This window comes from Amblyraja radiata, chromosome 28 (assembly GCF_010909765.2).
Source record: "Amblyraja radiata isolate CabotCenter1 chromosome 28, sAmbRad1.1.pri, whole genome shotgun sequence".
Classification (NCBI taxonomy): domain Eukaryota; kingdom Metazoa; phylum Chordata; class Chondrichthyes; order Rajiformes; family Rajidae; genus Amblyraja; species Amblyraja radiata.
In genome coordinates this window covers 15,979,091-15,991,703 of record NC_045983.1, presented here as the reverse complement: position 1 = coordinate 15,991,703, position 12,613 = coordinate 15,979,091, and the positions used below count along the sequence as shown (strand labels likewise).

Here is a 12,613-nt window from a genome sequence, read left to right as displayed (position 1 = left end):
AGTCTTCCCCATCCCCCTCTAACTATGTGACCCCTGCTCTTCCCCACCCACACCACAGCCCTCTCACCCCTCCCCCACCCCCCCACCACCCACCGCCTCCCCACCACACATTGCCTCGTCCCCAGTCCACCCACCTGCCTTCCTCCGGACCCAACCCCCATCCCTGCCAGGTGTTCACTATCCCCCCCCCCCCTCCCGCCCGGACCTCCCCCTCTCCAACACCGAACGGTCTGTCCTCAACAGAGGTCTTACCTTTGTCCCCCTCCGTCCCCACCTCAATGAATTCCGCGCCCACCATGACTTGGAGCTCTTCTACCGTCGCCTCCGCCTCACAGCGTACTTCCATGGGAAGGAGTCCTCGCCCCCCACTGATGACCCCTTTTCCCGTCTCCAACGCACCCCCTCTTCGTGGAACCCCCCTCGTGGCCAACTTCCGGATTTAGAACTCTTCATCAAAAACTGCCGTCGCGACATTAACCGCCTCAACTTCTCCACTCCCCTGTCTCACTCCAATCTCTCCCCCCATGAACGTTCTGCCATCGACTCACTCCGCAACAACCCAGGTTGGGTTATCAAACCCGCCGACAAGGGAGGTGCCGTGGTATTCTGGCGCGCCGATCTCTACAAAGCTGAGGCCACGCGCCAACTCTCGGACACCTCCTACTTACCCCTGGACCATGACCCCACTGACGAGCACCAGGCCACCATCTCCAGCACCATCACCGACTTCATCAACTCCAATGCCCTACCCGACCGAGCCTCCAACCTCATCGTTCCCCAGCCACGCACGGCCCGATTTTACCTTCTCCACAAAATCCACAAACCTGACTGTCCCGGAAGCACCATTGTCTCTGCCTGTTCGTGCCCCACTGAACTCATTTCCAAATACCTTGACTCCATCCTAGCCCCCTTGGTTAAATCCCTCCCTACCTATGTTCAAGACACCTCAGACACTCTCCATCGTCTCCGCGCATTCCATTCTCTAGGCCCTCACCCCCTCATCTTCACCATGGACGTCCAGTCACTCTACACCTCCATCCCCAACCAGGATGGTCTCAAAGCCCTCCGGTTCTTCCTCGACCAGAGAAGCAACCTATACCCAGCCACTGACACTCTCCTCCGCCTAGCGGAGCTGGTCCTTACCCTCAATAACTTCACGTTCAACTCCTCCCATTTCCTCCAAATACAAGGCGTAGCTATGGGCACACGCATGGGCCCCAGCTATGCCTGCCTATTTGTCGGTTACGTCGAGCAATCCTTGTTCAATACATACCAGGGCCCCATCCCCAACCTCTACCTCCGCTACATCGACGACTGCTTTGGTGCCTCCTCCTGCACCCGCACACAACTGACTGGCTTCATCCACTTCACCACTAACTTCCATCCGGCACTCAAATACACCTGGACCATTTCTGACACTTCCCTACCATTCCTTGACCTCACTATCTCCATTGCAGGTGATAGACTTCTGACCGACATCCACTATCAACCCACTGACTCCCATGGCTATCTGGACTACACTTCTTCCCACCCTGCTTCCTGTAAGGACTCCATCCCCTACTCCCAATTCCTCCGTCTACGCCGCATCTGCTCCATGGATGAGGCGTTCCACACCAGGGCATCTGAAATGTCCTCATTATTCAGGGAACGGGGGTTCCCCTCCTCCACCATAGATGAGGCTCGCACCAGGGTCTCTTCCATACCCCGCAACACTGCTCTCTCTCCCCATCCCCCCACTCGTAACAAGGGCAGAGTCCCCCTAGTCCTCACCTTTCACCCCACCAGCCGTCACATACAACGAGTAATCCTCCATCAGTTTCGCCACCTCCAACGTGACCCCACCACTCGCCACATCTTCCCATCTCCCCCCATATCTGCCTTCTGCAAAGACCGCACCCCCCATAACTCCCTTGTCAATTCTTCCCTTCCCTCCCCTCTCGTACCACCCCCTCCCCGGGCACTTTCCCTTGCAACCGCAACAGATGCAACACTTGTCCCTTTACCTCCCCCCTCGACTCCGTTCAAGGACCCAAGCAGTCGTTCCAGGTGCGACAGAGGTTTACCTGCATCTCCTCCAACCTCATCTATTGCATCCGCTGCTCTAGATGTCAGCAGATCTATATCGGTGAGACCAAACAGAGGTTGGGCGATCGTTTCGCCGAACACCTCCGCTCGGTCCGCAATAACCAAGCTGACCTCCCGGTGGCTCAGCACTTCAACTCCCTCTCCCACTCCGTCTCCGACCTCTCTGTCCTGGGTCTCCTCCATGGCCACAGCGAGCAACACCGGAAATTGGAGGAACAGCACCTCATATTCCGCTTGTGTAGTGTATTGAGACAGGAATTATAATGTCATGTTATAATTGTACAAGACATTGATAAGGCCACAATTAGTGTGCTGTGTTTTCGATTGCCCGGCTTTAGGTAGAATGTCAATAAACTGGAAAATTTGCAAAAAAAATGTACAATTAAGTTAATGTACCTGGACAGTTTGAGTTATAAGGAGAGGTTGGATAGGCTAGGTCTTTTTCTCTGAAGTGGAGGAGGCTGCTGGGTGACCTTATAGAGGTTGATAAAATCATGAGGGGCATTGATAAATTGATTAGCCACAGTCTTTCCCTCATGGTAGGGAAGTCTAAAATTAGTAGGCATGAGTTAAAGATACAAGGGGAAAGATTTAAAAGGGACTTGACAGGTAACTTTTTCACAAAGAAGATAGAAGGAATGAGCTGCCAGAGGGAATGGTAGAGATGTGTACAATTACAGCATTTAAGACACTTGACAAGATACATGAACAGGAAAGGTTAATGGTGATATGGGCCAGGCGCAGGAAAGTGGGAGGAGCTTAGTGAGACAACGTGATTGGGACGGTGCCTGTTTCTGAGTTACAGTGCCCTCCATAATGTTTGAGACAGACCCATCATTCATTTATTTGCCTCTGTACTCCACAATTTGAGATATATAATAGAAAAAATCACATGTGGTTAAAGTGCACATTGTTAGATTTTAATAATGGTAATTTTAATACATTTTGGTTTCACCATGTAGAAATTACAGCAGTTTATACTTAGTCCCCCCATTTCAAGGCACCATAATGTTTGCGACGCAGCAATGTAATGTAAATGAAAGTAGTATTTTGTTGCATATCCTTTGCATGCAATGACTGCTTGAAGTCTGTGATTCATGGACATCATCAGTTGCTGACTGTCTTCTCTTGTGATGCTCTGCCAGGCCTGTATTGCAGCCATCTTTAGCTAATGCTCGTTTTGGGGGCTAGTACCCTTCAGTATTCTCTTCAGCATATAAAAGGCATCCTCAATTGGGTTCAGATCGGGTGATTGACTTGGCCACTCAATAATTGACCATTTTTTAGCTTTGAAAAACACCATTGTTGTTTTAGCAGTATGTTTAGGATTATATCTTGCTGTAGAATGAACCACCGGTCAATGAGTTTTGAGGCATTTGTTTGAATTTGAGCAGATAGGATGTGTCTATACACTTCAGAATTCATTATGCTACGACCATTAGCAGTTGTATCATCAATGAGGATAAGCGAGCCAGTACCTTCAGCAGTCATACATGCCCAGGCCATAACACCCCCACCACCGTGTTTCACAGATGAGCTGGTATGCTTTGGATCTGTCGGACATGTGTTTGGGGATTTTTCTTTATTATAGAGAGAATTCTTGTGTCATCAGCTGTGGAGGTCTTCCTTGGCCTGCCAGTCCATTTGTGATTAGTAAGCTCACCAGTGCTCGCTTTCTTCTTAATGATGTTCCAAACAGTTGATTTTGGTAAGCCTAAAGTTTGGTTGATGTCTCGTAACAGTTTTATTTGTGTTTCTCAGTCTCTTTATGGCTCCTTTGACTTTCATTGACACAACTTTGGTGCTCACGTTGATAAACAGCAATAAAGGTTTCTAAAGGTGGTGGAAAATGGAGAAAAGACTAGGTGCTGAGAGCTCTCTTATTCCTGCATTAAGGTGGCAATTAAACACACCTAGGCAATTACAAACATCTGTGAAGCCATGTGTCCAAAACATGAAATGGGGGGACGCTGTATAAACACAGCTGTAATTTCTACATGGTGAAACCAAATTGTATAAAAATGGCATTTATTACAATGTGAACAATCTGACAACTTGTGATTTTTTTTTTCTATTACAAATCTCAAATTGTGGAGTACAGAGGCAAATAAATAAATGATGGGTCCTCGTATAGTGTACAGTCATTGTACAGTGCCCTCCATAATGTTTGGACAAGGACCTATCATTTATTACATCCCTCAGCATCTATTACATCCCTCAGCATCCTCAGAGTAATCCCAACTGGTACAGTCCATCCTTATAACTCAAATCCTCCAGTCCTAGTAACATCCTTGTGAATCTTATCTGCACCCTCTAGCTAAATTTGATCTTTGATTGCAATGTATTATAAATAGGGGGAATTATCCAAAAGACTGGGGTAACTAAGGATTTTTAGTATGAATGACTGGTTAAAAAGGAAACAGTTACCAATTGGGATTCCACGCATCAAACTGTTTCAATGAATTTTCTACATACACACACAACTCCCAATCATACAAAGACATACATGTTATCACATACAGCCAGCTCATAGTCAAACATATTGCTTTAATGTTAAAAAAGTCTTCCACAGCCACAAAAATAATTTAATGTTTTTCTTTAAGTTAGACTGAACAAGAGCATGCTGCAATTCATACCAAACAGCCAACCACCAGATTCATGCAATGAAAGTGTGTCAGTTATTGAAGTGTGAATTGGTCCTTTTAATCCTCTGAAAAGCAATGAGTGTTCTTGCTGAATCATTTTACCGAACTTGAACCTGAGAGATTGAATAGTCTTGGACTGTTTTATCTGGATGCCTGAGATTGAGGGGAGACCTGATTGAAGTATATAATGTTATGAGAGACATAGATTGAGTAGACAGTCAAAACCTTTTTCCCCCATGGTGAAAATGTCAATGACTAGAGGACATGGCTTAAGGTGAGAGGAGCAAAGTTTAAAGGAGATGTGCGTGGCATGTTTTTTTTATATGCAGAGTATGGTAAGTGCCTGGAACACACTGCAAGGGCTGCAGGCCGAGGCAGATACGATTGTGGCATTAAGTGGCTTTTGGATCTTTGCATGAATATACAGGGAATGGAGTGATATGGATTATGTGCAAGCAAATAAGAGTTTGTCTTCAGCACAAATATTGTGAGGCGAAGGGCCTGTTCCTGTGCTGTACTGTTCTATATCCCATGAACAAGCCATTCAAGCCTATCAATATTTTTTGTTACAGCACAGAGGGTGGCCGTTTAGTTTAGATCTCATGGAAACAGGTCCTTCGGCCCATCTGCACCGACCAACGATCACCCGTACACTAGTTCTATCCTACACACTAGGGACAATTTACAGAAGCCAATTAACTTACAAACCAGCATGTCGTTGGAATGTGGGAGGAAACATGGAAAACCCATGCAGCCAAAGGGAGAACGTGCAAACTCCATTCAGACAGCACCCGTAGTCAGAATTTAACCCGGCTCTCTGACGGTGTAAGGCAGTCACTCTACCGCTGCACCACTGTGTCTCTCGATGTGCAGGGGCCCCATGTAGGAGCACCCAGCTCGTCCCACTCCATTCTCATCCAGCGTCCTGCACCTGCTCCTACATTTGAACCTGTCTCCTCTGCATTCCAGACCCAAACCAACGGCTGCTTCAAAAAGATCTTGACGTCAATTTCAGTTTTTTTGCCTACCTCCCCTCAACAATGGGAACAGTCTATCTACATAGTCCATACTTCCAATTATTTCACATTCCCCCCACAACCTCCTCTGTTCAAGATGAACAATCCTAGCTTCTCTAGCCTTTCCACACAACTGAAATTCCTCACCCCTGGAGTCATTTTATTAAATTACTTCTCCACCTTCTCCAAAGCCATATTTCTAGAAGTGTGGCACACACAACTGGACACAATACTCCAGTTGTGGCTGAATTAGTTTGATAGAAGTTCTTCATGACTGCCTTGCTCTTGCATTCTGTGCCTCTCTTTATAGAGCCCGGGATTTTGTGTCTTTTTGCGATGGCTCTCTTGACCTACCCGCTCAATGACCTGTACACATGTAAGCCTCAATCTCTCTCTCCCTGTGCCCCTTAAAATTGTAATTACCCCCCCCCCCCCCCACCACTTCTGATTCTTGTAGTTCAGGGTTCTAGAGTAGAATGGCATTGGAGAGCAAGTGCCAATGGATCACACTGTTGATGATACCTTCAGTCACGTTATTGAGAGCAGAATGATTGGGTGATAATTAGTTGGACTGGGTTTGTCCTGTTTTGGTGAAGAGGACATATTGGGCTAGTTTCCCCCAGTGTTAGATAGATGTTGCAACGGTGCTGGAGCAGCTTATCTGCAGACACCATTGTTAGTGGATCACAGGTCTTCATTACAACGATGGGAACGTTGACTGATCCCGCAGACTTTGCTACATCCAGAGCTCTCAGTTGAATCCCAATCATGTGCAGCGAGTAAAACTGGCAGGAGAATGGGATCCGTGACGGTGAGATCTTAGGGTGAAGCCAAGATGGATCACTTTTGGCTGAACATGGTGACAAATGCTTCAGTATTTTCTTCAGCACGATGTCTTTGTTCTGCACCAAAGATTCCCATGTCTCCATCGGTATGTGGCCCAGTGCCAAAATGCAGGTAGGGCTGGAGATTGTTGGTTGGGTGCTCAGGGCGAGAGCAGGGATCGTGGGCAGTGTGAGGAAAGGGATCCTTGTGATGGAGATTGCGTTATGGGTGGGGTTCCTTGTGATGGTATTCAAGGTGAGAGTGGGGACAGGGACCATGCAATGGGTGTTCAGGGTGAGGGTGGGGGTCTGTGTGATGGTGAGGATCTGGATCCGCGTGATGGTGGTCAAGGTCAGGGTGGATTTCCTTGTGATGGTGGGGTTTGTGTAATGGGTGTTCAGGGTGAGGGTGGGGGTCAGGATCTGGGTCCAAATGATGATGGTCAAGCTGGAGGGCCATGTGACGGGTGCTCAAGATTGGGGTGGGGTCTGAGGGATGGTGCTCAAGATGAGACTGGAGGTCCAAGCGATGGTGGTCAGCACGGAGGTTCTTGTGATGGTGTGCATGGTGAAAAAGATCAACGAGGAGGAGGAGAGAGAGCTGTTGATAGACAAGGTTGACATGTCACAGCCATCAGTGTGAGCCAAGCAGGGGCAGCAGGCAGAGGGAAGGGGTCGACTATAAACCAGTGTGAAGTTACCAAATCACACCGATGCCAATGTTTCTCAGCACTTACTGCAGAACCGCTTGGGATCTGAACCACCACCCGGCTTCTCTAAGTTTACATTAGCAAGTTGCATTCATAAGGTTACACCCTCATTGCACACCTTAGCAGAAAGACAAATAGAAGCAGCATGCAGGGCAAGGCTCGGTGCCAGACTCGTGCTGCATTTTTACCAACTAACATCATTGACCACAGGGAGGGTGGATTCATGCCAGCTGGGCTGTGGCCTCTCTCAGGGAGAACAGGACGGCTTTTGGAGAATTCTCAAACAAAGCTGCTCGATTCTGTTGCAAACCCTTCTTCACCCAATGTCCGTACACTTTGAAAGCACAGCCATCGATAATTTTACGAACTCCCTTAAAAGCGTAGGGATCGCGGATGAGCACTTGTTTGCTGGGAGGCTTCGCACGTCGGTACTTGTTATAAATGCGAACGGAGGCCAGAACAGTCCAGATGATGGTCTAGAAAATAGGGTAGAGTCTGACAGTGAAACTTCTCCACACACTATTCACCCTACACATTCCACCCCTCTCCATCCTTCCACATTCAATCCTCCTGCAAACTCTCCCTCTATACTTCACATTTAATCCCTCCACATTCTACCTGTTTCCATCTCTCCACACACTTTTCTGTCAGACTGTGGGCAGGAGTGGAGGGGTTTAATGAATGTATGGAACAGGACACCTTGTTGCAAGCAAGTGCTGTCTTGCTGCAGAGCACACGTGGTCCTGTGTTGCGGCTTCACCAGGTTGGCACCTCATCCTTTTTAGAATTGTCTGGCACAGCTCCTGGCATCAACATTAATGGTGCAGTGAGGGGTCGGCGTGAGTGAGCTCAATGCTGGGTGATGATCTGGTGCCTGCGCGCGCGCGCACACACACACACACACACTCAGACACACAGACACACACACAGAAGTCACGAACCTCCTCCACCAGGTACTGCTGGAAGAACAGGTGGGCCAACGCCTGGTCTGCCGTGTATCGCTCCTCGGGTTTGACCACCAACAGCTGAGATATCTGGTCATTGCACAAAGAATCAAACAGGTTACTGTGGAATGCATGCAGCCTAACAACCCCCAACACCCCCAATGCACTTCAAAAATGGCCTTAATTAAAATCTGACAATGTGCACTATAACCACGTGATATTTTTTCCTATTACAAATCTTAAATTGTGGAGTACAGAGGCAAATAAATAAATGATGGGTCTTTGTCCCAAACATTATGGAGGGCACTGTAGCACAGCACAGGAACAGGCCATTTGGCCCACAAACGATTGTAATCATGTATTGTCTCTCTGCTGACTGGTTAGCACGCAGCATAAAGCTAGTCACATGTACCGAGGTACAGTGAAAATAAACTAAACTGACTGACACAATGTCTGTGCTGAAAACGATGCAATCTGCCTGCACATGATCCATATCCCTCCATTCCCTGCATACATGTGCCAATGTAAAAGCTATTTTCAATCATATCTGCCTCCACCACCCACTACTCCCTGTAAAATACTCGTCCTGCACATCTCCTGTAAATTTTTCACCTCTGATCTTAAAGCTCTAACAATCTATTTTATCTTTCCAAACTGCCTGCTCTCACATTTTACCTTACCTTTTTTAATCAATTTCTTTATTCTCATTTGCTGATTTCTAAAGTGCTCTGTCAACTGCTGTTACTGCAACTTCATAAATCTCAGCAATATTTAATTTTAATCATAGCCATCTCATTTTGAAAACCTTTGTATCTCAAAGTTTCCATTACAATCAGCTTATCACAATGCATATCTCTAACCATGTCAGTGTAGTATTTACTTTAGTTTAGTGTAGAGATGCAGCATGAAAACAGACCCATCAGCCCACCAAGTGCATGCAAACCATCGATCACCCATTCACAGTAGTTATATGTTATCCCAGTTTCACATTCACTCCCTACACACTCTGGACAATTTACAGAGGCCACTTAACCTATAAACATGCACTTCTTTGCGATGTGGAGGAAACCAACGTGGTTATGAAGAAAATGTGCACACTCCACACAGACAGCACCCAAGGTCAGGATCAAACCTAGTTCCCTGGGGCTGTGAGGCAGCAGGTCTAACAGCTGCGCCACTGTGCCATAACTGTGCGTCTTTCACAATATACATCTGTCAGAGGTGGGGTAATTTCAGTGTCTACGACACCTGGTGCAATGCTTGTATCAATCATGTGCTACTCAGTATAATGTCTGTAACAAACAGCATAAAACACAATTTTTATTCGTTGAACCTAGGTATTAAAACACAATTGCTTAGTCCGGTACCGGAAATACATACCAAGTCTTTTACAGTGTCGGACCGGTCTTGCCATTCCGGGGACTTGAAGTTATAATTTCCCTCCATGATCATCCTGAGCATCAGCATCTGCTTCCTGTGCCAGAATGGTGGGGAGCCGCTGAGCAGCGTGTACATGATCACCCCACAGCTCCACCTGCACACAGAAAAATTACACCATGGACGAGTCTGCCACACACACTCTCGAGAACGCACATTACAATAATGGCACTCGGCCCCTATGTGTGGATTGGTGAATTTATGCCATGCAATGCTGTGGTAAATTCCCAACTACAGGTCATGACGTATTGCATTGCTTATTGTCAGTGCAGAATGGGCACTACCAAAGCACCACCTTTAAAGGAGCATGCTGCATCAACATACATCTCTCCATCGCCTCATCAAAGAGGTCCAGCAGGAAGTTCAAACCTGCTTTGTCTTTCACAAATCCACATGGGCTCTCCCCATTTACCTCAAATCTCTCCACCACTCTGAAATGCTAGTATCATATATCTTTCTGTCACCATCACTGGCAGCATGTTCCAGGCACCGATTTCTTCCTGTGTAAAAATAAGCTGCCTTGCAGGTTTTCTTTAAACATTCCCCCTCTCACCTTAAACCAATGCCTTCTAGTCTTCTACATTTCTACCCTGAGAAAAAACACTCAGACTATCTACCCTATCTATGCCTCTCATAATTTTACATAATCGGACCACTCACATTTTCATCCAGATTACAAATGTCACAAAACACAGAAGCCCCGGCACTCAAGTTTGCAGAACACCACTGATCACAGACGCCTCAGTTATAAAAACACACGTCCCCCACTATCCTCTGTCTCTCATGACCAAGCCAATCTTTTATCCAATTTACCAACTCACCATGGAGCCAAGCGTGTTTTATTGTCATATGTCCCAGGTAGAACAATGGAATTCTTACTTGCTGCCGCACAATAGAATATGTAAACATAGTACACTTTAAACAATATAATAAATGAGAGAAAACAAAGTCTGTGTGTATATATATACACACATACACATAAACATACACATATACATATACATATATACACTCGCACATATTTACACACAAAAAACAAACAATAGTAGTACAATAATAACAATAATAGTCTATTGTAGTTCAGAGCTTATTTGAGATTGTAGTGTTTAATAGCCTGATGGCTGTAGGGAAAAAGCTGTTCCTGAACCTGGACCTTACAGTTTTCAAGCTCCTGTACCTTCTTCCCGATGGCTGGATCCCATGTGACTTAATCTTCAAGACTAATCAACAATGTGGGACCTTGTTAAATTATTTGCTAAAGTGCATGTAGACAACATCTACTGCCCTATGTTTAAGAAGGAACTGCAGATGCTGGAAAATCGAAGGTAGACAAAAGTGCTGGAGAAACTCAGCAGGTGCGGCAGCATCTATGGAGTGAAGGAAATAGGCAACGTTTTGAGCTGAAACCCTTCTTCAGACTGAAGAAGGGTTTCACACAAAAACAATTGTCCCACACATTGCTCCTTTCATCTTCAAGCTATTCTCCCGATGACCCTGGAAAAAGATTCAGACTATCTATGCCTCTCATAATTTTATATACTTCCATCAGGCCTCCCCTTAAAACAATCCAAGTTTGTCCAACCTCTCTTTGTAGTTAATAGCCTCCATTGCAATGAGGTGATCAGAACTGCACGCAACACTCCAAATGCTCCAACAAGCTCATACCCCAACAGTCCGTGACTCTCTTTTTCTCTGGCTTCCCAAACCTGACTCTCTGTGTTTCTTCCCTGACAGATAGTAATGGGCTGTTTCTTCAAGGTGACTGAAGTAGTTAATCTCTTTTTCCCACACAAACGAGGTCTGATCAAGGCCTAAATATCAGGCGTCTCCTCAGTCCCTGACAGAAAGCCCTCTCACCTCTGACCCAGAAAGGAAGCCCCCTCACCTCTGACCCAGAAAGGAAGCCCCCTCACCTCTGACCCAGACAGGAAGCCCTCTCACCTCCGACCCAGACAGGAAGCCCTCTCACCTCCGACCCACACAGTCAGCACTCGCACCTGTGTCAGGAAGCCAACTCACCTTGTAACTTTTCTCCAGGGGCCAGTTGTAGGGCAAACCCAAAGTCAGACAGCTTAACCTTCATGTCATCATCGAGAAGTATGTTCTCTGGTTTAAGATCACGGTGCACGATGTTCTTGGAATGGAGGAACTGAACGACCTCCAACAGTGCTCGCATGATGCTTCTGGAAGGAGGAAGAAGCACTGTTTAGTTACATCCATGCTCCCCACCCCACCATCCCCTCTCCCAATGCCCCCAGAACTCACTTGCCAGGGAATCTCAGCAGGCCACTCGACAGATTTAGGGAAGTTTACCTATCTCTCTAAACCCTTCCTTCCGTTCCATATATCTGTCCAAATGTTTTTTGAAAGTCGTAATTGTATCCACTTCTATGGCTTTCTCTGGTAAGCTATAGAGTTCCAGATGCAGACTATCCTCTGAGATGCCTCTTCGCTGTCCACTCTACCACCAATTTTGTCCCTTGATCCTCCTTAAATCACTCATCCCTCACCTTAAACCTATGCCCTCTAGTTTTAGAATTCTCTACCCTGGGAAAAAGACAGAGCATTAATTTTATCCATACCCCTCATGATTTTCCATACTTCTATAACGTCACCCCTCAGCCTTATCTAATGCTCCAAATAAAACAGTCCCAGCCTACCCCCTCCAGGCTACCTACTCACCTCTTCTCCCTTCACTATTTCTCAAACCGCCGGCCCGGTGGACGGTGACACCGGGAGCCCGCGGGTCCCAGCTGGGAGACCGCTTTTCGGGGCTTCCGCAACGGCAACTTCTCCCGTCCGAGTTGCGGGGTTGAGGATGACCTGGAGTGGGGCCTTACATCGCCCGGCGTGGCTTTAAATGGCCGCGGGACTTGTTAGCGCATGCCGGGGCTCCAACACCAAGACCCGGAGCGCGGGCTTGCATCACCCGGCGCAGCTTTATAATTGCCG

The 12,613-nt window shown here is 46.9% G+C and overlaps 2 protein-coding genes across 2 annotated transcripts in view; one reads left to right on the top strand and one right to left on the bottom strand.

Moving 5' to 3' along the window:
- Nucleotides 1-12,613, top strand: part of LOC116989156 (probable protein S-acyltransferase 6) — a 116,500-nt gene that overhangs the window by 60,882 nt on the left and 43,005 nt on the right. The window lies entirely within an intron of this gene.
- Nucleotides 4,657-11,861, bottom strand: LOC116989157 (phosphorylase b kinase gamma catalytic chain, skeletal muscle/heart isoform-like). The gene is made up of 4 exons (XM_033046383.1): nucleotides 11,673-11,861; nucleotides 9,605-9,790; nucleotides 8,222-8,314; nucleotides 4,657-7,756 (listed from the first exon to the last, which is right to left on the bottom strand). The coding sequence occupies exons 1-4, from the start codon at nucleotides 11,835-11,837 to the stop codon at nucleotides 7,502-7,504; spliced, it is 699 nt and encodes a 232-aa protein (XP_032902274.1). The 5' UTR covers nucleotides 11,838-11,861; the 3' UTR covers nucleotides 4,657-7,501.